Source organism: Microcaecilia unicolor, chromosome 3 (genome assembly GCF_901765095.1).
Source record: "Microcaecilia unicolor chromosome 3, aMicUni1.1, whole genome shotgun sequence".
Taxonomy (NCBI): domain Eukaryota; kingdom Metazoa; phylum Chordata; class Amphibia; order Gymnophiona; family Siphonopidae; genus Microcaecilia; species Microcaecilia unicolor.
In genome coordinates, this window is record NC_044033.1 from 195539284 (window position 1) to 195565179 (window position 25896).

The window sequence follows — 25896 nt, forward strand, 5'->3', positions numbered from 1 at the left end:
AAGCTGTTCGAGTGTACACTGGAGTCGGAGTCGTCACCACGCAACTTAACACTTTAACACTGGCTGAACGAATAGTTCTTAAAAAATTAGAAAACAAAGTCAAGCATCTATTGCTAAAGAATATGGTGTCAATCCCAGTCAAATTTCACGTATCTTGAGGCAGAAAGATCAGCTTCTGGAAGACTGGCAAAACAATACAAATCCACACAGGAAACATAAACAGGCGGGAAAAGCTGAGGATGTAGAAGATGCTCTTCTTCGGTGGTTTTCTCAAGTCAGGAGCAGACAGTTTCCTGTCAGTGGTCCACTGCTTATGAAGAAAGCTAATCAGCTAGCTGAAAGTCTTGGACTAACTGAATTCAAAGCCACTGTTGGATGGTTGGAAAGATGGAAGGAGAGGAACAACATAAAATTCAAGAAACTGCATGGTGAAAAACAAGATGCTGATGACTTTGGTGCTGAAAATTGGGTTATTTCAGTTCTTCCTACAGTCTTGAACGACTTTGCACCTCGTGACATTTTCAATGCTGACGAAAACGGTCTCTACTGGCGAGCGATTCTTGATGGAACACTTGAATTCAAACAAGCCGAAACTACAGGAAGTAAAACGTCAAAGGACCGACTGACAATCCTCCTTTGCTGCAATATGGATGAGCGTGAGAAGTTGGAACCACTCGTCATTGGAAAGAGCAAACAGCCCCATTGCTTCAAGAACGTTAAGCGACTTCCTGTGTCATATGAGGCTAACGCAAATTCATGGATGACTGGGGAAATTTGGAAGCAGTGGCTAAAGAAGTTACTAGAATGCGGGCACAAAAGCGTTAGATTTTGTTGCTTTGTGATAATTGTGCTGCACACAGTGATGATGTCAGGCTGTCTAATGTCAAGGTGGTCTTCCTGCCAACAAACACTACCTCTCTGATCCAACCTATGGATCAGGGCATAATAGCCAATTTCAAACAACATTATCGGGCTCTTGTGCTATATTGTCTGATGAGCGTTATGGATGACCAGACTGGCAAGGATAAACGTGCTGTTGAACTGGCTCGTAATCTATCACTGTTGGATTCCCTACATATGCAGAAAGAAGCCTGGAATCATGTTACACAGGCAACCATTGTGAACTGCTACAAGCGGGCAAGCTTTGTTAAGGATGTGGAGAGGAACGAAACAGATGCAGCTGTTGCAAACACATCAGATGAACAGGCAACTGACATCCCAGCTGGTGTTACTGAAGAGGAGTTTCATCACTACGAAGCTGGTGATTATGGTCTACAAACAGCTGACGACAGCACAGACGTCGAGATATGCGCCTACACGCAGGCAATGGCTGATGATGAAACAGATGATGAAATGAGCAGTGAGGCACATGCTGACGAAATTCAACAACCTGTCACTTTTGCAAGAGCGCTGGAGAGTCAACACCGTGCGGGCCTATCTGGAGGCCACTGGATGTCAGTGCTATGACAGTTTTTACCGTCTGGCAGACAGTCTATGGAACTCACAGACACAGTAACATAGTAGATGACGACAGAGAAAGACCTGCACGGTCCATCCAGTCTGCCCAACAAGATAACTCATATAGTACCTGACCTTGATTATTATCTGCCATTTGCACGGCACAGACCGTAGAAGTCTGCTCAGCACTAGCCCCGCCGCCCAACCACCAGCCACGCCCCCCCCCCCCCACCATGCTACCCAATCTCCGCTAAGCTTCTGAGGATCCAGAGATTGGGTGGCAGAGCCGATGGGGGGGAGGGGGCGGTGGTTGGGAGGCAGGGCTAATGCTGGGCAGACTTCTACAGTCTGTGCCATGAAAGTGGTTAGGGTGGTGGACTCTGGTCCTGGGGAACTGAGTTCGATTCCCATTTCAGGCACAGGCAGCTCCTTGTGACTCTGGGCAAGTCACTTAACCCTCCATTGCCCCAGGTACAAATAAGTACCTGTATATAATATGTAAGCCGCATTGAGCCTGCCATGAGTGGGAAAGTGCGGGGTACAAATGTAACAAAAAAGAAAAATGGCAGCTACTAATCAAGGTCAGGTATACACAAAAAGTAGCACATACGAGTTATCTTGTTGGGCAGACTGGATGGACCATGCAGGTCTTTCTCTGCCATCATCTACTATGTTACTATGTGTCTGTGAGTTCCATAGACTACGTCTGCCAGGCGGTAAAAACTGTCATAGCACTGACATCCAGTGGCCTCCAGATTGGCCCGCACGGTGTTGAGATTCTCCAGTGCTCTTGCAAAAGTGACAGGAGGTTGTGTACAATAGTGTACAGAGGACTATGACTGATTACTTCAAGTAAGCCTAACGTCAGTTAACGGAGACTGTATACTGTACGTATGTTTATCAGATGTCAAGATTCTTTGGGTCACAACGGTTAAGTGCACGCTCCAGTTAAGTGCATGTATTTCTTTGGTCCCAGACCCTTGCACTTAAGCGGACTGCACTGTGTATGTGTATATATATAACAAACTACGTATCAATAAAAGTAATAAAAATCAAAACCTAAAACCAGAACTATCTTACATGGACCAAATTACAGTTTGGTCCTGTCCACAGCAGTATTTCACTCTCACCTCTTTTTCTTTAGGTTGTATGCACTTTGGTCATCAAGACTCCTTTGACTGCCCTGATTTCAGAGATGCAGTCTCCAGAACCAAGGTCTCACCACTTTTTTTTCTCCACTATTTGCATACCGTCCAGCCCAATGCAGAAATGTCCCTATGTATAGATAACCTGGGGTGGTAATGGCAGCAGCAGGCTATGTCCAGCTGTATCTGAAATATCCAGACAACTTCCAAGCTGTTAAGTGGTACCTTTCCCTCCTGCCTCCTATGTCATGTTGTGTGTATTCCAAGTGCCTGTTTATCTTTGGTATGTCACAAACTCAAGGAAATTATAGCAAACCTTTTCACAAGACCACCTAGCTCTGATCTCTACGGATTCTCCTGGAACCATCTTAACCAATTTGAAGCGAATCTGGTCATTTCTGACACAACGTGGACCTCTTTCCACTACATTATTTTGTATTCACTCGTACTTGCCAAGTCCATCACCTCTCCTCAAACTTGCTTAAATCGTCTCATTTTTAGGTGTGTTTTGCCCATGCTGTAGTGCCTACTGGGGAGGATCCAACCTTCAATCTATCCAAAACTCACAAATGCCTCCTACAACCTATCACCCTAATGAGTCACACTTTACCATACCTTTTTACACCCAGTCCCCATGAGTATGCATATGAAGGAAAGGGAATGTGCCATTTTGTCATGCTATTGTGTGCTTTTCAAACTTTTTCTGCACCATAACACTGATGTAATAGATAAGAAGATCATGAGACCTATCCTGAGATCTAAACTGTCACCAGGTCCTCTCCTCCCCAATCTCTTAATCTTTTTCATACCACTATCCTCTATGTCTGTAACAAGCATATCCACATTTTGTTCCAGTGCAAACATCCACTTCTGTTCATAGGACATTTCAGGCCTCGACTTTCTCTTCCAACTTCAACTATTACACCCCCTTTTCTATTTGACTATATTTTGAAATAATCCATATGGAGGTTCACATTATTCAGCCTGAGCTCCCAATGCCGATTGAAATTTGGGTTTTGGGGATTCCTGGTTGGTCTAAGAATTCACACTCAATATTTTTTTCTTGCTTCTTTAACATTCTCATTTTCCCCAAGAGCAAAATACCACTATCAGAACTGACTGGGGGGCTGACAGCTGGCATGATTAAACAGTGAGGTGAAGGAAGCTATTAGAGCTAAAAGAAATCCTTCAGAAAATGGAAGAAGGATCTGACTGAAAATAATAAGAAACCGCATAGGAATGGCAAGTCAAATGCAAAGCGCTGATAAGGAAGGCAAAGAGGGACTTTGAAAAAAAAATTGCGTTGTAGGCAAAAAACACATAAAAACTTTTTTAGGTATATTAGAATAAAAAAGCCAGCAAAAGAATCAGTTGGACTGGTAGATGGCCAAGGGGTAAAAGGGGCACTCAAGGAAGACAAAGCCATAGCAGAGAGATTAAATGAATTCTTCTGCTTTGGTCTTCACTGAGGAAGATTTGGGAGAGATACCGGTGCCAGAAACACTATTCAAAGCTGATGAGTCAGAGAAACTAAATCAAATCCCTATAAAACTGGAAGATGTAATGGCACAATGTGGGACATAAGAGTAGCAAATCGCCAGGACCAGATGGTACTCATCCCAGAGTACTGATAAAATTGAAAAATGAACTTGCAGAACTATTGTTAGTAACATGTAATTTATCTTTAAAAACAAGCATGGTACCGGAAGATTGGAGGGTGGCCAACGTAACACCGATTCTTTTAAAAAGGATCCATAGGTGAACCAGGAAATTATAGACTGGTGAGCCTGATGTTGGTGAAAGGTAAAATGGTACAGACTTTTATAAAGAACAAAATTACAGAGCATATTCAAAAGCATGGATTAATGAGAAAACCAACAAATTTAGTGAAAGGAAATCTTGCCTCATCAATCTATTACAATTCTTTGAAGGGGTGAACAAACATGTAGATAAAGGTGAGCCAGATGATATTGTGTATCTGGATTTTCAAAAGGCATTTGACAAAGTACCTCATGAAAAACACCAGAGGAAATTGAAGAGTCATGGGATAGGAGATAATGTTCTACTGTGGATTAAAAACTGGTTAAAAGATGGAAAACAGAGAGTAGGGTTAAATGGTCAGTATTCTAAATGGAGAAGGGTAGATGGTGGGGTTCCGCAGGAGTCTGTACCGCTGCTTTTCAACATATTTATAAATGATGTAGAGATGGGAATAACTAGCGAGGTAATGCAATGACAACACAAAGTTAATCAAAGTTGTTAAATCACAAGAGGACTGTGAAAAATTACAAGAACACCTTACGAGACTGGGCATCCAAATGGCAGATGACATTTAATGTGAGCAAGCGCAAAGTGATGCATGTGAGAAAAAGGAACCCAAGGTTCCACATTAGGAATCACTAAACAGGAAAGGGATCTAGGTGTCATCATTGATGATATGGAAACCCTCTGCTCAGTGTGCAGCAGCGGCTAAGAAAGCTAATAGAATGCTGTATCGCTCCATGGTGCAACTTCACCTCAAATACTGTGTGCAATTCTTGTCACCACATTTCAAAAAAGATATACTGGAATTAGAAAATGTACACAGAATGGCAATGAACATGATAAAGGGGATGGGATGAATTCCCTATGAGGAAAGGCTAAAGTGGCTAGGGCTCGCCAGCTTGGAGAAGAGACGGTTGAGGGAAGATACGATAGAGGTCTATAAAATAATGAGCGGAGTTGAACGGGTAGACGTGAATCGCTTGTCTACACTTTCCAAAAATACTAGGACTAAGGGCATGAATTGAAGCTACAAAATGGTAAATTTAAAACAAATCGGAGAAAACATTTATTCACTCAACGAGTAATTAAACTCTGGAATTCATTGCCAGAGAACGTAGTAAAATTAAAAGTAGTTAGCTTAGCAGGGTTTTAAAAAGGTTTGGATAGCTTCCTAAAAGAAAAATCCATAAACCAGTATTAAGATGGAAAATCCACTGCAGCATAAAATGTATTGTACCTATCCAGGCACTTGTAACCTTGATAGGCCACTGTTGGAAACAGGATGCTGGGCTTGATGGACCTTTGGTCTGTCCCAGTATAGCAGCATTTATGTTCTTATATACTTGTCTGATGGGTGATACCATACTCTCTTGCTTGTTTATATGGTCTGATGGATTATTTTATCACCTCTGACTAAATATAATCAATCAGGCCTTATAGGTATTATATTTTTCATCTCAATATACAGAACTTTCAGCCTTATAGTACAAAATAAGCACATATTTAACAAGAAACACGATCCCCTGCATATCATGCCTGTTCTCTGTCATCTACAGAGAACCCTAAACTGTGAAATAACTTTTCACCCTATCACAGTAACTCAAAATTCTCCCAAACTCCAATAATCACCTCCACCCCCAACCTCCATGACCAGGAGTACAGAACCACTGAACACACCCTCACGCCACCAGAGGAGCCCAAAATAACCTATTCCTCAATCTTAGGAGTCCAGAACCCCCCCCCCCCCCCCCCCCAACATACGCATCCGGCTGTTCCTACATTAGCACGCAACTATGGAATGCATTACCAAATGCCATAAAAACAATGCACGACCTAACAATCTTCCAAAAATTACTAAAAACCAACCTGTTCAAAAAGACATACCACAATGATCCATCCTAAATACCAGACAACGAAACTCTTCCAGAATTAGACAAAACCGAACTCTCTATACCTGACTGCTTCAGTAACTCTATCACTAACGAACGTTAATACACCACCACCACCTTATTTCTCATGCCGAAATGAACTGGTTATCTAATTTAATTTATAATTTACTCTACCATCTATGTACTTAATACAATACCACTTGTATTTCTCATTCTGGAAATGGCGATCACCACTATGGCATACTGTAAGCCACACTGAGCCTGCAAAAAGGTGGGAAAATGTGGGATACAAATGCAACAAATAAAATAAATATAAATACAAATAATCCCCTCTTCACCTCACCACAGAAACTCAAACACATCCCAACCCCAATCTCAGGGGCCCCAAAAACACATAATCCCCTCTTCACAGAAACTCAAACACATCCCAACCACAATCTCAGGGGCCCAAAAACACATAATCCCCTCTTCACAGAAACTCAAACACATCCCAACCACAATCTCAGGGGCCCCAAAACAGATAATCTCCTCTTCACCTCACCACACCACAGAAACTCAAACACATCCCAACCCCAATCTCAGGAGTCAAAACTATCTAACTAACCCAATTCCCCTTTCACGCCAACGTAGAAACTTTACCGCCCTCACTCCTACAGCCCTGCGGCTCCCCCGGGTTAAAAGAGAGCAGGAGGAAGTGTGAGTCCGAAGCTGGATCGAGGCCTGAGAAGAGAAGGCAGCAAAGGAACAGTCGGAATCACACCACAAACAAACAAACAAACAATCACCCGCTGCCCAGACTCCCCCCCCTCCCCACACCCCGGGTCCCCATCTCCTCGCATCTCTCTCACCTCCCTCCGCCTCCTCCTCCTCCGAGACTCAGCAGCGGCGACTCCGGCTCCGGCAGCCATTCATTGTCAGCCAGGCCGCAGTGCGGATCGCCAAGCAATCTACCCGCCAACGGCCAGCAACCGCCGAGCCGATCGTCGAGCAATCCACCCGCCACCTCCCAGACACTGTGACACCGCAGGTGCCGCCTGTCTGAACAATAAAGCTTCTTCAATACAAACTGACTAACTCGATCTCCCTTACTCACACACACATACATCAAAGAGGTTGGACTAACGAGGTGTGTAACAGGAGCCGGCATGATGTCACAAGGCTGAAGCCAGTCTCCACCCACTCCACCCAAGGTGGTTTTAATTCTTCCCCAAGCAGCTGCCACTATCTTCGGCCACCCAAAATAATGAAATTGATAGGACGATAAGCTCCACCTACTGGCTTCACCCCAGATAATGGGCCAGATAGGCTCATGCCGTCTCCAGTTAACAAACCTCCTTAGGCTAGAGAGGCTCATTCCGTGACTGTTCTCAATCTAACTTCCCTGTTCTATGCGCGCCTGGGATACTTGAAGGTGCTGATTGGCTTTTGGAGCCGTAGCGACATAGATATCATTGGCTCCTCGAATCCGAGCTTGGATTTCTCATTTTAGGGCTCCTGGAAAACGCCGTTTGTGCCGCGTGCTGCTCCATAGACGGGCTCCTATTGGTCCATAGGCCTCACGTGATTCGCTGGCGGCAGCTTCATTATGGCGGGCTCTCTTGTTGATGAGCGTCTGTGTGCAGGCTTAATGTCTTTTGGCTGTTAGTAATGTGCTGCTAATATTTAGCTAACGTTTGTGAGTAGTCTATGAGGAGCGTTTTCATAACGGCTCAGTACCTCTCCTGTATTAGAAGCTGTGTTGCCCGTCCTGAGAGAGCCTTTGGGAAGGTGAGAGCTGGGCGAGGTTCGTTGTTCTGTACTCTGAGGAGCGGCTCGATGGAAGGGATTCAGGAGGAACCGCAAGGCCCGACAAAATGTGACTCTCAGCCGTCAGCCTGTGACAATTCTGTGCTAAGTCCGGGAGAAACAGTGATCACTGAAGGGAGAGCCAAGGTCATATTCCCCACCGCCAATGAGGTGTTTTACAACCCTGTCCAGCAGTTTAACCGTGACCTGACGTAAGTCTCACGTTAACTTAGAGATTGGGTTTTATTTCTTTAATTCATGTGGTGATGAAATCGTTGTTACTCAAATATTAAAATCAGCATATATTTTTGTAGCGCCAGATATGACTGCACGCTAGGAGTGGGAAGTACCTGAGTGATGGAGGGGCCATCCTACTATATAAATGAAGAGTGACCGAAGTGCCACACATGCGCAGAACAGCGCGTCACGTCACACATCTCTTCCGACGTGCCACGCATTCCTGGGTGGGGGCTCAGCCATCGCACCGACTACCCTTTCCTGACAGCCGGTAGTCGTTCGTTGGTTTTTGCCAAATGAGTGAAGAACTTGGCGAACAAGAAAGTCGGCGTGGTGGTGAAAGCCAAACTCCCCACCCCCACACACACAGCATATGAGCAGCAACCCCCCCCCCCCCCCGAAACAGCGTGGTCAGATGGGGTCACATTTTTAGAAAATGAAAGGTAGGGACGTTGACGCTCGGGGGGGGGGGGCGTGCAGGGGGAATAGCTGCGGCTTTGCATAGCTCTCTTCTCCCAGGTTGTAGATGGCAAATGTGTGCAGCCTGCTGCTTTCCTCTCACCGACATACGGGGGTGGCAGTGGCTTCATTTTTGTATTTTTTTTCCCCTGGTCCTTACAGTGGAACAGCTCCCCCTTCCTACTCCCAGAACTAACCACTGGGTCCGGTGCAAGACTGGAGAAGCTGTAGGCAGCAGCAGTGGTTCTCTCCTTATACTTGCTCCTTTCAGCCCTCCGATTTTTGCCTTGAGCTCTGCAGCTATGAGGGCATGCTGTTCCTCTCAGCAGTTCGAAGCCTTTCTAGCGTCCTGCCTCTTCTGACAGAACTTCCTGTTTCAGGGCAGGACGCTACAGCGGTTTTGGGCGATTGAAAGGAGAAGCATGCCTGCAGCACTAAAGACAAAGTCGGAAGGCTGAGAGGAGCAGGTATAAGAAGAGAACTTGGACTGGGGGGGGGAGTGAGGGTTCAGGAGTGAACAGAGAGAGAAAGGGGACCACGGGGAGGGGTAGGGATTCAGGAAAAATTACTGGTAGAAGGAGGGCAGAGAGAGAGATGTTTGAGAGGAACAGATGAAAAAAAACAAGGGAGAGTGGAAGGGAGAAATGGTGATCATGGAGGGCAGGGGAGAGCTGGTGCCTATGGAGGGGAAATAAACAGAAAACAGGAGAAGACTGTGATTGGGAAGGGGAGAAATGGTGCCCATGGAGGAGAAGGGACCTGGAGAGGAGAGCCAGGAGGAGATGGTCATATTCTCTCTCTCTCACACATACGAACTCTCAGACAGGCGCGCACACGCTTTCTCTCTCTCTCACACATACGAACTCTCAGACAGGCGCGCACACGCTTTCTCTCACACACACACACACACACACACACACACACACACAATATTACCTCCTGTACTTTTACAAGACAAACAGAAGCAGGGAGAAATCTTCTCCTTCCTTGACTCTCTCTCTCTTTCAGACAGACAGACAGACACACACACTTTCTCTGTCTCTCTCTCTGAACTCATTCTCACACTCTCTCTCTTTCAGACAGGCGCACACACACACTTTCTCTGTCTCTCTCTCACACACACACACACAAAATGTTACAACAATAAGGGAATTACATTTCACAAATAAAAATTGTTGCCCGTTTTAATGGGCTTAACGGCTTGCATTAACATATAAGAATCGATGGTAACTCATCTTGAAGATTAGCAAAAAATCTTCCCACATGGACTCCTACCAGCTCTCTCTGTCTCTCTCTTTCTGAACTCACTCTCACACTCTCTCTTTCAGACAGACGTGCACACACACACACTTTCTCTCTCACGCACACACAATATTAGAACAATAAACAACTGCCTATAAGGAGCGACTGACCCTCCACTGTCACAGGGACTCCTACCAGCTCTCTCTTTCACACTCTCTCTCTTTCACACAGACGCACACACAGACACTTTCTCTCACACACACACAGAAAGTTTGAACGATAAGGGACATGGGAAATCACATAAGTCTACACATAAGTCTAACAATAACAAGGTTCAAATTCTGAAGGATCTAATGCTGTTTACACAAAGAACATAGTATATAAAACTGCATTATACACATCAACTGACATTACGTTCATCAACTTTTAAATTACATTTCAGAAATAAAAAATCTTCCCCGTTTTGCTCTTTCATTACATACAACAGAAATTTCGCCCGTAGTAACTGGCTTTACAGCTTGTAGAGCCAGAAAAGAGACCATTATGTATCTGACAATTGCTCACTAGAATCAGTTTCCCACTCTTTCTGTGAAGAAGAGCATAATTGTTTAGAGTGAGTTTGAAATGTCTTATAAAACACTGAGGTGGAGTTTTTACCAGAGTGGGGAGAGAAGGAACTAAAACATTAATATCTAAATTGGTATGAAGTATAGCCTTTTGTAGTCTGTCAGTTTAAAAAAAAAACTGGCGCTAAAATTGGGTACGCGCTAAACGTTAGACGCCCATAGAAATACATTGATGTCTGTAATGTTTAGTGTGTGCTAAAAACGTGAGCACGCCATAGTAAAAGACCCCCCCCCCCACCGAGAGTCGGGGAGGGAAAATTCTTGTTGCAATTGTGTAAATGATTTAAATTTTCCTTTAGATATTAATTGAGAGAGAAGCCATAAATTATTTTCCTTATACCAAAGGGGCCAATCAAATGGCTGCATATCAATCTTTGAGAGGATTATTCCAAATTGACATATCATAAAGAACTTTCAATTTGTTTGAGAAGTAAAATTTGAATCTTTTAATAACATCAATAGTGGCGGAGTTAACTAGTAAAGGCTTGATATTTTTAAAAGTAATCATCTCAGATAGGAGATGTATGTATTAAATACCTTTCAAAAATAAGCCAAGTAGGGAAAGAAAGGAGAGGCTCATCCATCAACTGAAATCACTTTGAAGCTTGACTTAGAGTGAATGATTGGTAATATTGAATGCAATTTGGAAAATTGAATCCTTTTTTTTTTTACCTTTTTGGAAGGTGTAATATTTTTAAAGCAATGCGGGGAGGTTGTTTTTTTTTTCTTCCATAAGAAGCTAATTAAAAATCTGTTTGTTTTATGCCAGTTCACTTTGTAACCCGATGTGGGAAAAATCTTTGTTTAATATATGAGGAATTGAATTGGGGGTGGTATAAAGAAGTCGGTCATCCATATAAATGGACAATTTAACTTCAAAGTTATTAGTTTTGGAACCTTCAATTAATGTATTTTGTCTAAGGGCAGTGGTTAAAGGTTCAGTCACAAGATTTAAACAAAAGAGGGGATTTTCTTGTACCCCTGGATATAGAGAAAGCATATCATTGACTAAGATTCTGGCTTGGAGGTTTAAATATAGCATTTTAATCATATTAATAAATGTCAAAACCAAACCAGGATAGAACCTTAAATAAATAAGACCATTCTAAACGATGAAATGTCTTCTCTGCATCCAGGGATAGTGCAACCAAGGGCTGTGAATAATTTGATGCTAAGTAAAGTATATCGGAGTGGATCAATTTGGCATAAATCCATTCTGATCTGGATGGATTAATGACGGGAGGGTAGAGGACAACCTTAAGACTAGCAGTTTGGCATATATTTTACTGTTGAGATTTATAAGTGATATAGGTCTAGAATTCCGCTACATAATCAGGAGCTTTTCCTGGTTTAGGGATTACAAAAATTTTAGGGGCCCTTTTACAAAGGCACGCTGAAAAATGGCCTTCAGTAGTGTAGACATGTGTTTTGGGCACGCGCAGAATCATTTTTCAGCACACCTGTAAAAAATGTCTTTTAAAATTTTTTTGACGAAAACGGGCATGCGGCAAAATGAAAATTGTCATGCATCAATTTTGGGTCTAAGACCTTACCGCCAGCTGTTGACCCCCAGCAGCATAAAATGTATTGAACTTTTAGGTATCTTGCAGGTATTTGTGACCTGGATTGGCCACTGTTGGAAACAGGATGCTGTTCTTGACGGACCTTTGGTTTGGCCCAGTGTGGCAATACTTATGACCTAGCCGTAAAGTCTCACGCGGTAACCAAGCAGTAATGACCTACACGCATCAAATTCCACTTGACATGCGTCCAAAAATAAGTTATTTTTTGGACGCGCATCAAAAATGAAATTACTCAAGAGCCATGCGGTAGCCGGGCGGTAACAATATTTGGGCGCGCATAGACGCTTACGCGGCTTAGCAAAAGGGCCCCTTAGCCTCTACAAAAGAGTCAGAGACTTTTTGAATGGGTAACAATATTATAAAAGGAATGCAAAAGGGGACAAAGGGCTGAAGAAAAGACTTTGTAAAATTCATCCGAGATACCATCTGGTCCTGGCGCTTTATTTAATGGGCATGTTTTAATGACTGACTTGATTTCTGTTATTGTAATCGGGGAATTAAGATATTTAGGTGGTTGTTTACTAAAGCTTAGCTTGAGTTGTCTGCAGCATTTAAAAAGGAGATGGAGCTTCTTTTAAACTAGAGACTGGGGGGAAGGCCAACAGTCGCTCAAAAACACATGGTTCAGAATAAGGTATCTTTTAAAGATATCACCAAAACAGGGAAGAAAGGGTATCTCGATAGTGAGGTTGCAAAAGAGACCGTGGTAGATCAGGTGTCCTTAAATAAAAAAATCAGAAAAAAAATTGCAAACTAATATTGTCAAGTACTGAGCATGATTGTTAGGTTCTCAGGTTCAAAACACGCAGGCATGGACTCTGGCGTAATCGTGAGCCCTTTCTGCTGACGAGGAGAGGCAGCAGCAGGCAAAACCCACCAATCAACAATGGTCTAGAACGCACCAGACTGGAACACACTGGGCAGGAACCCACCAGACTGGACCTAGGCTTCACCTACACTTAGCCGCCATTCCCCGGGGGTTGAGGCCCCGGGTGCAGGCAGCCGGCAGAGCTTGGAGGAAAACTGGTACTGGAACTAGCAGACTGGAACACCAGGAATCAGGATTCAGAAGTGCCCACAGGCACCTAGACAAAAGCAGGGCAGACAGGGTTCAGAAGTGCCCACAGGCACCTAGACAAAAGAAAGGCAGATGGGTTCAGGGTACTCAGGAGGGAAAGGAAGCCAAAAGCAGGCAGGATTCAGACGTGCCACCAGGCACCCAGACAAGAGCAAGGCAGAAGTGCTAACTGCACCAGGGATACAGGGTTCTCAGGAGGGAAAGGGAGCCAACAGGACTGGAATCAGGATAGGATTCAAGGCAAGCAAGACAAGGCAGAAGTGCTAACAGCACCAAACACTAACCTTGACCTTTGGCATTTGCAAAGGCCCTGAATGGAAGAACACCACTTCCTTATCAAGGGCCTGACTGATGATGTCACAGCTATAGGACTCTGGCAAAAAGCATACTGAAGCCCAGAGAGGCTCAACACACACAGGTGCAGTATAGTGGAGTAATTAGAGCCACGCTGGAAGCAGCCAGCACACAGAGGCAGAGCTAACTCAGGCAACATACACTGGTGCAGTATAGTGAAGCAATTAGAACCATGTTGGGAGCAGCCAGCATACAGAGACAGAGCTAACTCAGGAAGGACAGACAGAAGCCAGCCAAGAAGCTGACCACCAGACATAAGTTAAGTTTGAGAGGGGTCACGACCACAATCATAACAATGATGTACATAGGAACAACAAACATAGTTTGAAATGTCTATATGCAAATGCCAGAAGCCTAAGAAATAAGATGGGAGAGTTAGAATATATTGCACTAAATGAAAAATTAGATATAACAGGCATCTCTGAGACCTGGTAGAAGGAGGATAACCAGTGGGACACTGTCATACCGGAGTACAAATTATATCGTAGTGGTAGGGTGGATCGAATTGGTGGAGGGGTAGCATTGTATGTTAAGGAGGACCTTGAATCAAATAGATTGAAAATTATGCAGGAAACAAAACACATCTTGGAATCCACATGGATTGAAATTCCATGTGTAAAGGGGGAAAAGGATAGGAGTGTACTACCATCCGCTGGCCAGGATGAACAGATGGATGTAGAAATGTTATCGGAAATTAGGGAGGCTAACAAACCAGGCAACACAATAATAATGGGTGAATTCAATTACCCCGATGTTGACTGGGTGAATGTAACATCAGGGCATGCAGGGAAGTAAAATTCATTGACTAAATCAAGGACTGCTTTATGGAGCAGCTGGTACAGGAGTCGACAAGAGAAGGAAAAATTCTAGACCTAGTCCTTAGTGGAGCGCATTATCTGGTGCAGGATGTAATGGTGATGGGGCCGTTTGATAACAGTGATCATAATATGATCAGATTTGATATTAGCTTTGGAGTAAGTGTAAACAGAAAATCCAATACGTTAGCGTTCAACTTTCAAAAAGGACACTATATTATAAAATAAGAATGGTGAAAAAAAACTAAGAGGAGCGGCTGCAAGGGTCAAAAATTTACATCAGGCGTGGATGCTGTTTAAAAATATCATCCTGGAAGCCCAGTCCAAATATATTCCATGTATTAAAACAGGAGGGAGGAAGACAAAACAACAGCTGGCATGGTTAAAAAGTGAGATGAAGGAAGCTATTAGAGCTAAAAGAAAATCCTTCAGAAAATGGAAGAAGGAACTGACTGAAATTTAATAAGAAGCAGGATAAGGAATGTCAAGTCAAATGCAAAGCGCTGATAAAGAAGGCAAAGAGGGACTTTTAAAAAAAAGATTGAGTTGTAGGCAAAAACACAGTAATTTTTTTTTTTTTTTTTTTTTTAGGTATATTAAAAGCAAGAAGCCGGCAAAAGAATCAGTTGGACCGCTAGATGACCAAGGGGTAAAAGGGGCAATCGGGGAAGACAAAGCCATAGCGGAGAAATTAATTCTTTGCTTCGGTCTTCACCGAGGAAGATTTGGGAGAGAGACCAGTGCCAGAAGTGGTATTCAAAGCTGACTAGTCAGAGAAACTGAATGAAATCTCTATGAACCTAGAGGATGTAAGGGGCAATTTGACAAATTGAAGAGCAGCAAATCTCCTGGACCGGATGGTATTCATCCCAGAGTACTGATAGAATTGAAACATGAACTGGCGGAACTATTACTAAATTACTATCTTTAAAATCGAACGTGGTACTGGAAGATTGGAGGGTGGCCCATGTAACGCTGATATTTAAAAAAATGTTCCAGAGGAGATCCTGGAAATTATAGACGTCAGTGCTGGGCAAAATAGTAGAAACTATTATAAAGAACAAAATTACAGAGCATATTCAAAAGCATGGATTAATAAGACAAAGCCAACATGAATTTAGTGAAGGGAAATCTTGCCTCGCCAATCTATTACATTTCTTTGAAGGGGTGAACAAACGTGGATAAAGGTGAGCCGGTTGATATTGTGTATCTGGATTTTCAGAAGGCGTTTGACAAAGTACCTCATGAAAGACTCCAGAAGAAATTGGAGAGTCATGGGATAGGAGGTAGTGCCCTATTGTGGATTAAAAACTGGTTAATGGATAGAAAACAGGGAGTAGGGTTAAATGGTCAGTATTCTCAATGGAAAAGGGTAGATAGTGGGGTTCCCCAGGGGTCTGTGTTGGGACCGCTGCTTTTTAACATATAAATGATCTAGAGAAAGGGAGTAACTAGTGAGGTAATTTAAATTTGCTGACGACACAGTTATTCAAAGTTATTAAATTGCGAGAGGATTGTGAAAAGTTAGAAGAGTCCCTTACAAGACTGGGAGACTGGGCGTCTAAATGGCAGATGTTTAATGCGAGCAAGTGCAAAGTGATGCATGTGGGAAAGAGGAACCCGAACTATAGCTACGTAATGCAAGGTTCCACGTTAGGAGTCACGGACCAAGAAAGGGATCTCGGCGTCGTTGTTGATACGTTGAAACCCTCTGTTCAGTGTGTTGCAGCGGTTAAGAAAGCAAATAGAATATTATTAGGAAAGAATGGATATAAGATGTTATATCACTTGTATCTTACTCCACATAGGTTAGCCCGTATATTTAAAAGTGGCAATATGTTGTGTTGGCGTAAGTGCGGTGCAGTGGGCACTTTTTGGCACATTTGGTGGAAGTGCCCGGTTATTTCCACGTTCTGGGGGAGTTTAATCACTTATATTCAGAATGGTTTGGGATGGACAGTTATGCTGAATCCAGGGGGGGTGTTTGCTTAATGTCCCACAGACGGGACTGAAGAATTCACAACAACACTTGCTGTCCTATATTTTTACAGCAACCAGGATCTTAGTTGCAAGATGTTGGAAACAATCAATGGTTCCTTCTATGGACCAGGTTTTTGCAAAGGTGGACTACTGTTGTTTGATGAACAAATTGACAGCCATGAAACGAGGAACGGTGGTGAAGTTTTTCAAGATATAGACACCTTACATGGACTGGAGAGGGATCTCTGTTTGATGTAACCGTATGAGCTCTAGGTAGCTCCAGGGAATGGACTGCAGTAGGTTACCCGGGGTGGGTAGGGTGGGAGAGGGGGAGGGGGGTTCTATGTTTATAGAACAGTGTTATTTGACTGTACCTTGTTTCCAATTTATACTTGCTCCAACAGTTGTATTTTATGATCTATGTATGGTTTATACCGACCCATCTCCCTCCTCCCTTTTCTCTCCAAATTACTTGAGCGTGCTGTTCACCACCGCTGTCTTCATTTTCTCTCCTCACATTCTATTCTTGACCCACTACAATCTGGTTTTCGCCCTCTCAACTCAACCGAAACTGCGCTTACTAAAGTCTCCAATGACCTATTACTGGCTAAATCCAGAGGTCTCTATTCCATCCTCATTCTTCTTGATCTTTCCGCTGCTTTTGACACTGTCGATCACAGCATACTCCTCGATACCCTGTCCTCACTTGGATTCCAGGGCTCTGTCCTTTCCTGGTTCTCTTCCTACCTCTCCCTCCGCACCTTCAGTGTTCACTCTGGTGGATCCTCTTCTACTTCTATCCCTCTGCCTGTCGGCATACCTCAGGGTTCTGTTCTTGGTCCCCTCCTCTTTTCTAGCTACACTTTTTCACTTGGTTCATTAATCTCATCCCATGGCTTTTCCTACCATCTCTATGCTGAAGACTCCCAAATCTACCTTTCTACCCCTGATATCTCACCTTGCATCCAAACCAAAGTTTCAGCATGCTTGTCTGACATTGCTGTCTGGATGTCTCAACGCCACCTGAAATTAAACATGACCAAAACCGAGCTTCTCATTTTTCCCCCCAAACCCACCTCCCCACTCCCCCCGTTTTCTATTTCTGTTGATGGCTCTCTCATTCTCCCTGTCTCCTCAGCTCGAAACCTTGGGGTTATCTTTGACTCTTCTCTCTCCTTCTCTGCTCATATCCAGCAGACCGCCAAGACCTGTCGTTTCTTTCTTTACAACATCCGTAAAATCCGCCCCTTTCTTTCTGAGCACTCTACCAAAACCCTCATCCACACCCTTGTCACCTCTCGTTTAGACTACTGCAATCTGCTTCTTGCTGGCCTCCCACTTAGTCACCTCTCTCCTCTCTAATCGGTTCAAAACTCTGCTGCCCGTCTCGTCTTCCGCCAGGGTCGCTTTACTCATACTACCCCTCTCCTGAAGTCACTTCACTGGCTCCCTATCCGTTTTCGCATCCTGTTCAAACTTCTTCTACTAACCTATAAATGTACTCACTCTGCTGCTCCCCAGTATCTCTCCACACTCGTCCTTCCCTACACCCCTTCCCGTGCACTCCGCTCCATGGCTAAATCCTTCTTATCTGTTCCCTTCTCCACTACTGCCAACTCCAGACTTCGCGCCTTTTGTCTCGCTGCACCCTACGCCTGGAATAAACTTCCTGAGCCCCTACGTCTTGCCCCATCCTTGGCCACCTTTAAATCTAGACTGAAAGCCCACCTATTTAACATTGCTTTTGACTCGTAACCACTCGCCTCCACCTACCCTCCTCTCCTCCTTCCTGTACACATTAATTGATTTGATTTGCTTTTTTTTTTTTTTGTCTATTAGAATGTAAGCTCTTTGAGCAGGGACTGTCTTTCTTCTATGTTTGTGCAGCGCTATAGAAATGCTAAATAGTAGTAGTAGTATAGGGATTGGCAAGGTTTTTGTGATACTTTGAATATAATAAAAACTTTATTGAAAAAAAAAGAATATTATTAGGAAAGGAATGGAAAACAAAAGTGAGGACGTTATAACCACCTCTCTGGAACTATGTAAGCCACTTTGAGCCTACTAATAAGTGGGAAAAGGTGGGGTACAAATGTAATAAATAAAGAATGCCTTTGTATCGGTCCATGGTGCGACACCCCCCCCCCCCCCCAAACCTAGACTATTGTGTTCAATTCTGGTCACTGCATCTCAAAAAAGATATAGTGGTATTAGAAAAGGTACAGAGAAGGGCGACAAAAAGGCTAAAGCATCTAGGGTTCTTCAGCTTGGAGAAAAGAAGGCTGAGGGGAGATTTGATAGAGGTCTATAAAATAATGAGTGGAGTGGAACGGATGGACGTGAATTGTTACCTCTTTCCAAAAATACTAGGACTAGGGGGCATGTGATGAAGCTACAAAGTAGTATTATATTTAATACTAATCAGAAATTTTTCTCACTCAACATGTAATTAAACTCTGGAATTTGTTGCCAGAGAATGTGGTAAAGGCAGCTAGCTTTATGGGGTTTAAAAAAGGTCTGGACAGCTTCCTAAAGGAAAGTCTATAGACCATTATTAAATTGACTTAGGGAAAATCCACTGCTTTTTCTGGGATAAGCAGCATAAAATGTATTGAACGTTTTGGGATCTTGCCAGTGTGGCAATACTTATTTAGGTCCCATAGGAATAAAATGGGCCCTGCTGCACATAACTCGAGCTAAGCTTTAGTAAATGGGATTAATTTGAGATTCTGTTAAAGTTGGATGGGAAAGTCTTTATCTGAGGCAGAACTGATAAAACTTGTGGAAAGGATTGGCTATTTCAGCATCCTTAGTGACTAATTTTTTTTTAAAGTCGTTCCGTGAATTTACTTTTGGTGTGTTTACCTTTAAATTTAGAGACCAGGAGATGACCTGCTTTATTTTGTTGTGCATAGAATCGTTCATTAATTTGTGTAGCTTGTTTTGCACTTCTAATAATTGAAAGTACAACCTCCAACTAATGAAGACCACGTCTTGAACCGTGGTAATGGCTGATCTTTCTTTTTACTTACAGAGGAAAAAGCCTCTGTCTATCTGCAGGCAAAATATAGAAAGTTGCATGACTCTCAGAACACTCTCTTTTAACAGCTAAAAATGTCCGTGTGTACATCTGTATGCTATGTTTTAATTTATTTTGATTTTTACTTTTTAATGTTTAATATCTTAGCATATAGTTCTTCTGTATCCTCCACCTTGATCAGAAGGACTTGCGGTGCCGGGGAGGTGGTCTTCTGTACGCCACATTTCCCGCGCCTGTCGCACATAAAAAGAAAGATCAGCCATTACCACGGTCTAGCTTGTTTTGCATAAATTGTGTTCTTTTCAAAGCTCACATAGTTTGAGAAAAGTGGCATAATTACTTTTAAGAGCATATTGAGATTCCAGAGTTTAATTTCTAAGTTCCTTAGCATCCGTCCGGACTGGCCCAGGAATGAACTGATGGGTTGTGCACGCCTTCTAGCAGGTGGAGACTGATAACATCTGACTGGGAGCTAATAAGAGCCTTTGGCATGTGACCCTAGATTCAGTAGGCTTTTGGATCTTCAGGCTATTCGTCCCATTCCTTCCTCAGAAATCAGAATGGGTCGTTACTCCATTTATTTTGTGGTCCCATAGAGGGTGCCCCTTTCGACCAATACTGAATCTCAAGGCGGTCAATCAGACACTCAGTCTCCAGTTTTTGGATGGAGACACTTTGGTCCATAATTGTCATGGTCAGAGCAGGTGAATTTTTGATGGCATTAGATCTGACAGAAGCCTATCTAAACATCCCAATCAGGCCCCTTCACCAGAGGTTCCTTCGTTTTGCAGTTCTAGGTCACCATTTTCATTTTTGGGAGCTTCCATTCGTACGGCTCCTCACACATTCACCAAAGTGATGGTGGTAGTGGCAGCTGCTCTTCGGAAGGAGGGCATTCTAGTTCATCCCTACCTAGACGACTGGTTGATCAGAGCGAAGTCCTATCAGGAGAGTGTCTAGGTCACAGCCCGGGTGGTCCAATTCTTGCAGTCCCTGGGCTGGGTGGTCAATTTTGCCAAGAGCCGTTTGATTCCTTCTCAGTCCCTAGAGTACTTGGCAGTCCTCTTCGACACTGCAGCAGGTCGGATATTCCTTCCCTCGGACAGAATTCGCAAGCTGCACTCGCAGATTCAGGGATTATTGAGCAAGCCCATTGTGCGCGAGATTACCTTCAAGTCCTGGGTTTCATGACAGCAACAATAGAGGTGGTACCTTGGGCCCGGGCACACGTGATTTCTCCAGGCTTCCCTCCTGTCCAGATGGTCTCCACTGATGGACTCTTTGCTGAAGAAACTTCCTCTACGAGCCCAAGGGCGCAGCAGTCTGTACTGGTGGTTACGGATGTCCATTATGACCAAAGGAATGCCATTGGAACCGCCTCGGTGGCTTGTACTGACGACGGATGCCAGTCTCATGGGCTGGGGGGCCCATTGCCTGGGATAGTGGGCCCAGGGGCTTTGGACTCACTTCCCTTTCTATCAGTCTCTTGAAGACCAGGGCGATTCAGCTTGCTCTGATAGCCTTCTGATCCGTGGAGAGTGGTGCGGCGGTCTGCATCCTTTCCGACAACGCAACAGCAGTAGCTTATGTCAACCGGCAGGGGGGGGGGGGGACCAGAAGTCACCAGTTACACCTGGAATCAGCGAAATTCTTGGCCTGGGCAGAGTGTCATCTTGCTACACTCTCAGCTTCCCATGTGGCGGGAGTGCTGACCATCCAGGCGGATTTTCTCAGCCGGCACAGTCTCGATCTGGGAGAATGGTCCCTCAGCCCGCGAGCATTTCAGTTGATAGTGGAACAGTGGGGGACTCCTCTCACAGATTTGTTTGTCACAAGTCTCAACACCAAGGTGCCTCGCTTCTTCAGTCACCAGAAAGGATCCCAAAGCAGAAGGAATAGATCAGTTGCTTCTACAGTGGCCTTGGGGTTTCCTCTGTGGCCTGTCCTGGGACGTCTCATCCAAAAGATAGAGTTGCATGGAGGACCCATAATCCTGGTGGTTCCAGATTGGCCTCAAAGACCATGGTATGCGGAGGAGTTCAGGCGTTCGGATCGTCTTTTTCTGTGTCATGTCTGTGGCCGTGACCACCCTCAGACTTACCTTATTTCTGGGGGTCAGCTTCTAAGCTGGCTTCTGCTTATCCTTTCTGGAGTAGTTTTCCTTCTGTGTGCTGGCTGCTTCCAGCATGGCTCTAATTACTCCACTCTACTGCACCTGGGGGTGCTGCCTGAGTTAGCTCTACCTCTGTCTCCAGCTTGGCTCTCTTTGCTCCTCTGCGCTGCACCTAGGTATTCTAAGTCTCTCTATGTTCTGTGTGCGCTCTGCCTGCTCCTTGGTTTGTGCTTCTCTCATCCGCTGGTGGCCAGAGCCAGTGGCTGCCATAGTTTGTCTTGCTGTTCCTACCCGTTCCAGACTTTAGTCCGGTCCGGTTCTTCCAGGCTGCTGGACTTGTCTCTCTTGTTTGTGCCTGGACTGCCTCGGTAGTTGCTTACTGATGGCTGCAGCTGCTCCTCAGGTGTTGAAGGGCTTTATTAATCACTTAGAGACTGCAGCCTTTGCCTTGGCCTCTTCTAAGGTCCCTGGTATGTTAGAGTGCTCTGTGCACTGCTACCTTGTCCAGTTCAGTGTGAGTTTCTAGCTTGTTACTAGTAGCTTGGGCATAGCTTTCTTGTTAGCTTGTGTACAGCTTTACTGGTTTTCTTGTGTGTGTTTTCCTTTGCTTCTGGAGCTTCAGCCCTAGTCCTGTCTGCTGCCAGTACTCCTTGCTACTGGAGCTCCAGCCATAGTCTTGCTACTTGACCTGACCATTGCCTGAATCTGACTACTCTCTGCCTGAACCCTGATACATGCTGCCTGACTCGACTACTGCCTGAACCCCAATACTTGCTGCCTGACCCTGACTATTGCCAGAACCTGGACATTCCCGGCCTATCTGCCTTGCTTTTGCCTAGGTGCCTGGGGGCACTTCTGTATCCTGATTCCTGTTGTTCCTGCTTGCTAGTTTCAGTTCCGTTTTTCCTGTAAGCCCTGCCAGCTGCCTGAACCTGAGGGCTCAACCCTCGGGGAATGGTGGCTAAGCATAGGTGAAGCCTAGGTCCAGTATGTTCCTGTCCAGCGGGTTCCGGTCCCGTGTTCCAGTCCAGTGGGCTCCACTCCAATGTGTACCAGTCCAGTGGGTTCTAGTCCAGTGCGCACCCGTCCGGTGTATTCCAGTGCAGAACTCCAGTCCGGAGTTCCAGTCCAGCCTTGCCTCGTCTCTGCTTTGAAGGTGACCTTGCCTGCCACTGCCGCTCCACGGTAGTGGTCCAAGGGCTCACAAACCCAGTGCTTCCAGGGAAGAAGCCTGACAGAATGCAAAGGCCCTCGAGAACCCGACATTCTGCTCATTGGAGGTCCTCGCAAAAGTCTGGCGGCCTCCAATCCGACTATTTCCAGATGGCTTAAGGAGATATCAGCTGCTTACATCTTGACGGGGAAGCCAGTTCCATACAAAGTTAAAACCTATTCTACGAGAGGGCAAGCATTGTCTTGGGCAGAGAGGTTTTTGTTACCTCCTGTGGACATTTGTAGGGCCGTGACTTGGTTTTCCTTGCATTTGTTTTTGAAACATTACAGGCTTGATGTGTAGTGTTGCCAAGATGCAGTTTTTGGGTCTAGGGTCCTGACAGCAGGATTGTTGAGGTACGTAGGAGTACTGCTTTGTTACTTCCCATCAGTTCATTCCTGGTCCGGTCTAAATTTGAACTGAAAGTACGTTTGCAAAAGCATGACAGTATTATTTTTAGGTAAGTAACATTAATTAGAAGTTGAAAAACAATTATGTTTAAACTGCATGTTTAAGAAAAATAAACTGTAAAAAAAAAAAACCCTAGAACAGAGTGTGATAAAATAGGAAGCACATTATTTAAGAAAAACTCAGACTGGATCACAGTCTGCATGAGTGTTTCTTTTTTTCAGTGGGAATAGGAAATGTGTGAGTTTAAGAGAAATAAAGCTGTATTAAACCAGAACCTTTAATTAAAGATGATGACAAACTAGATCCAAATGTTCAAAGAGGAAATTTCAAGTTGCTGCAGAGATAGACGAGTCCATATCATGGAATCCAAGTTGATCCATGTATTGCTGGATTGCCAGTGAATCTTCAGATAACTTTGTTGTATTGTTAATGGTGACGGGGAAAAAATAATCCTTCCTTGTCATCAACAGTAGATGAATCCATTAACTGATGGGTTGTATCCGCCTACCAGCAAGTGGAGATAGAGAACACTGAAAGACACAGTGACTCTGGACGGCCAGCCCCTTCTGCCTCAGTATATCTCTATCTCCCAGCAGGTTTGGACGTCGCTTTAGCAGCTCCTGGATTTCTGCCTGTGCTTTGCCAATAGAGCGGGGGTGTTGTGGCTGGTGGTGCCCACTTTGAAGGCATACTTGTTTTTGTTCCCTGTCCCTCTGTTGCTGCCTGCATCCAACTTTCCTCACAGTGTGAAAAAAAAAAAAGGGGGGGGGGGGCGCTTTTACAGCGCAGCTATTATGAGGCTTTATCCAGAGATTCTGGTTCTGTGCAGCTTGACCGGAGCTCGTTGACTCGGTCTTCTGAGGTGAGAGTGGTGCCCAGCTCCTCCGGGGAGGTTCCCACGGACAGCGTTCTATGCGGGGTAAGTTTTGGCGCAAAGCCGCCATATTATTTCTATATTTCCGTCCAGTCGGGCGATGGCTGCTGAAGGAGTTAAGCGCTGCTCCCGCTGTGGTAAACGCTTTGCAGTACGTGCTGGCAGAGCCGGTGGGGGGAGGCGGGGCTGGTGGTTGGGAGGCAGGGCTAGTGCTGGGCAGACTTATAAGGTCTGCGCCCTGACAATGGCAGATACAAATCAAGGTAAGGTATACACAAAAAGTAGCACATATGAGTTTATCTTGTTGGGCAGATTGGATGGACCATGCAGGTCTTTTTCTGCCGTCATCTACTATGTTACTATGTGCTCCTTAGACGCTCGTGCTAGTACGAGCATGGCGAGCGGTGATTATTCCCGCTCAATGGAGCTGGCAGCAGGTGCCATTTTGGAAGCACTGCATGACTTGACCCTCACGGAGGAGTCTGAGTGCAGCGGGATGCCTCGTTCCGAGGCTGCTAGAGGAGCTCCTTCCTCCGCTTCTCCTAATTCGGGGGCGAAGAGCCAGGGTGAGTTTTTTTTTCTCCCCTGAATTTGTGCTAATGATGCATAAGGCCTTTATGTTAAAGAGAGCTCTGCCGGAGGTGTCTGACACTTCGTTGCGGACTGGATTCCCTCCAGGTTTTGATAGCCCAGTGTTGGCTGCTGATTTTATGGCTTCCCCCGAGTGTTGGACTGACGCTAAACGTAGACTGGTAAATTCCCAGTCTGAAAGTGGTCCTGCTCCCCCCCCCCCCCCCCCCCCCCCCCCCCCCCCATGGTCAGGCTGTGGGTAGTCTGAGGGATCTGGCAGGCCCTCATGGACGGATGATCCAGATGAAGGGTGCCTGTTTGCCACAGGACTTGGATGATCCTAAGGCGGTACGGATTTTCCACCGCGACGAGCTGCCAGCTCTCATTGCTGATGCCTTGCAGGCCCTTTCTATTGATGATCCAGCTGAGGGCAATGCCTCCTCTGTTAATCTTAGGATGGCTAGTACTAAGAAGCCTTCTCTGGCTTTTCCGGTACATGACTCCATCCAAGAGCTTATTTCAGCTCAATGGTCTGACCCTGATGGGCCTTTGAAGGTAGCCCAGTCTATGGGTCAGCTTTACCCTCTGAGTGAGGATCACTTGGCCCTTTTTGGGATGCCTAAAGTGGATGCGTTGGTCACGGCTGTGACTAAAAAGACCACTCCCGGTAGAGGGAGGGGTCGCTTTGAAAGATATGCAGGACTGGCAACTAGAATCTACGTTGAAGCAGTCCTTTGAAAACTTTCGGGCCTTTCCTTAAGGGCGGCTATTTGTAGTTCCTATGCAGCCCGGGCCTGCCTTTCCTGGTTACAGCAGGCGGTTGATCAGCCCACGGATGGTACGGGGTCCCTCGCTGAGGTTGGCCCGCGTATGGAGTCTGCCCTGTCTTTTTTGGCTGATGCCCTTTATGATCTGGTCAGAGCTTCGGCTAAACATGTCTGTGGCCGTTTCGGCCCGCCACCTTCTTTGGCTGCGGCATTGGGCGGCTGACATGGTCTCTAAACAAAGGCTGGTGAGGTTACCCTTTCGGGGCCTTCTGCTGTTTGGTGAGGATTGGAGAAGATTGTTAAAGATCTAGGGGACTCTAAGTCCCAGCTGTTACCTGAGGATAGGCAGAGGCCTTCTTCCAAAAGTCCTGTATTTCCCTCCTCTTCCAGGCCACGTTTCTGCAAAGCTCGCAGATGTTGCCCAGGGCACTGTGCTGGGTTTTCTCAACGTGCCCGTTTTCAGCAGAGGAACTCCTTTCGCTTGGACAAACGT

The 25896-nt window shown here is 45.0% G+C and overlaps 2 protein-coding genes across 4 annotated transcripts in view; one reads left to right on the forward strand and one right to left on the reverse strand.

Moving 5' to 3' along the window:
* NACC1 (nucleus accumbens associated 1) overlaps positions 1–7193 on the reverse strand; it is a 46123-nt gene extending 38930 nt beyond the window's left edge. For both annotated transcript variants that reach the window (XM_030196932.1, XM_030196933.1), the window contains exon 1: positions 7105–7193. The gene's annotated coding sequence lies outside the window, so the exon portion shown is untranslated. The remainder of the gene's footprint in view (positions 1–7104) is intronic.
* Positions 7194–7610: 417 nt separating this feature from the next.
* TRMT1 (tRNA methyltransferase 1) overlaps positions 7611–25896 on the forward strand; it is an 86014-nt gene continuing 67728 nt past the window's right edge. For both annotated transcript variants that reach the window (XM_030196935.1, XM_030196936.1), the window contains exon 1: positions 7611–8253. In XM_030196935.1, the coding sequence (XP_030052795.1) occupies positions 7943–8253 (311 nt within the window). In that variant the 5' untranslated portion in view covers positions 7611–7942. The remainder of the gene's footprint in view (positions 8254–25896) is intronic.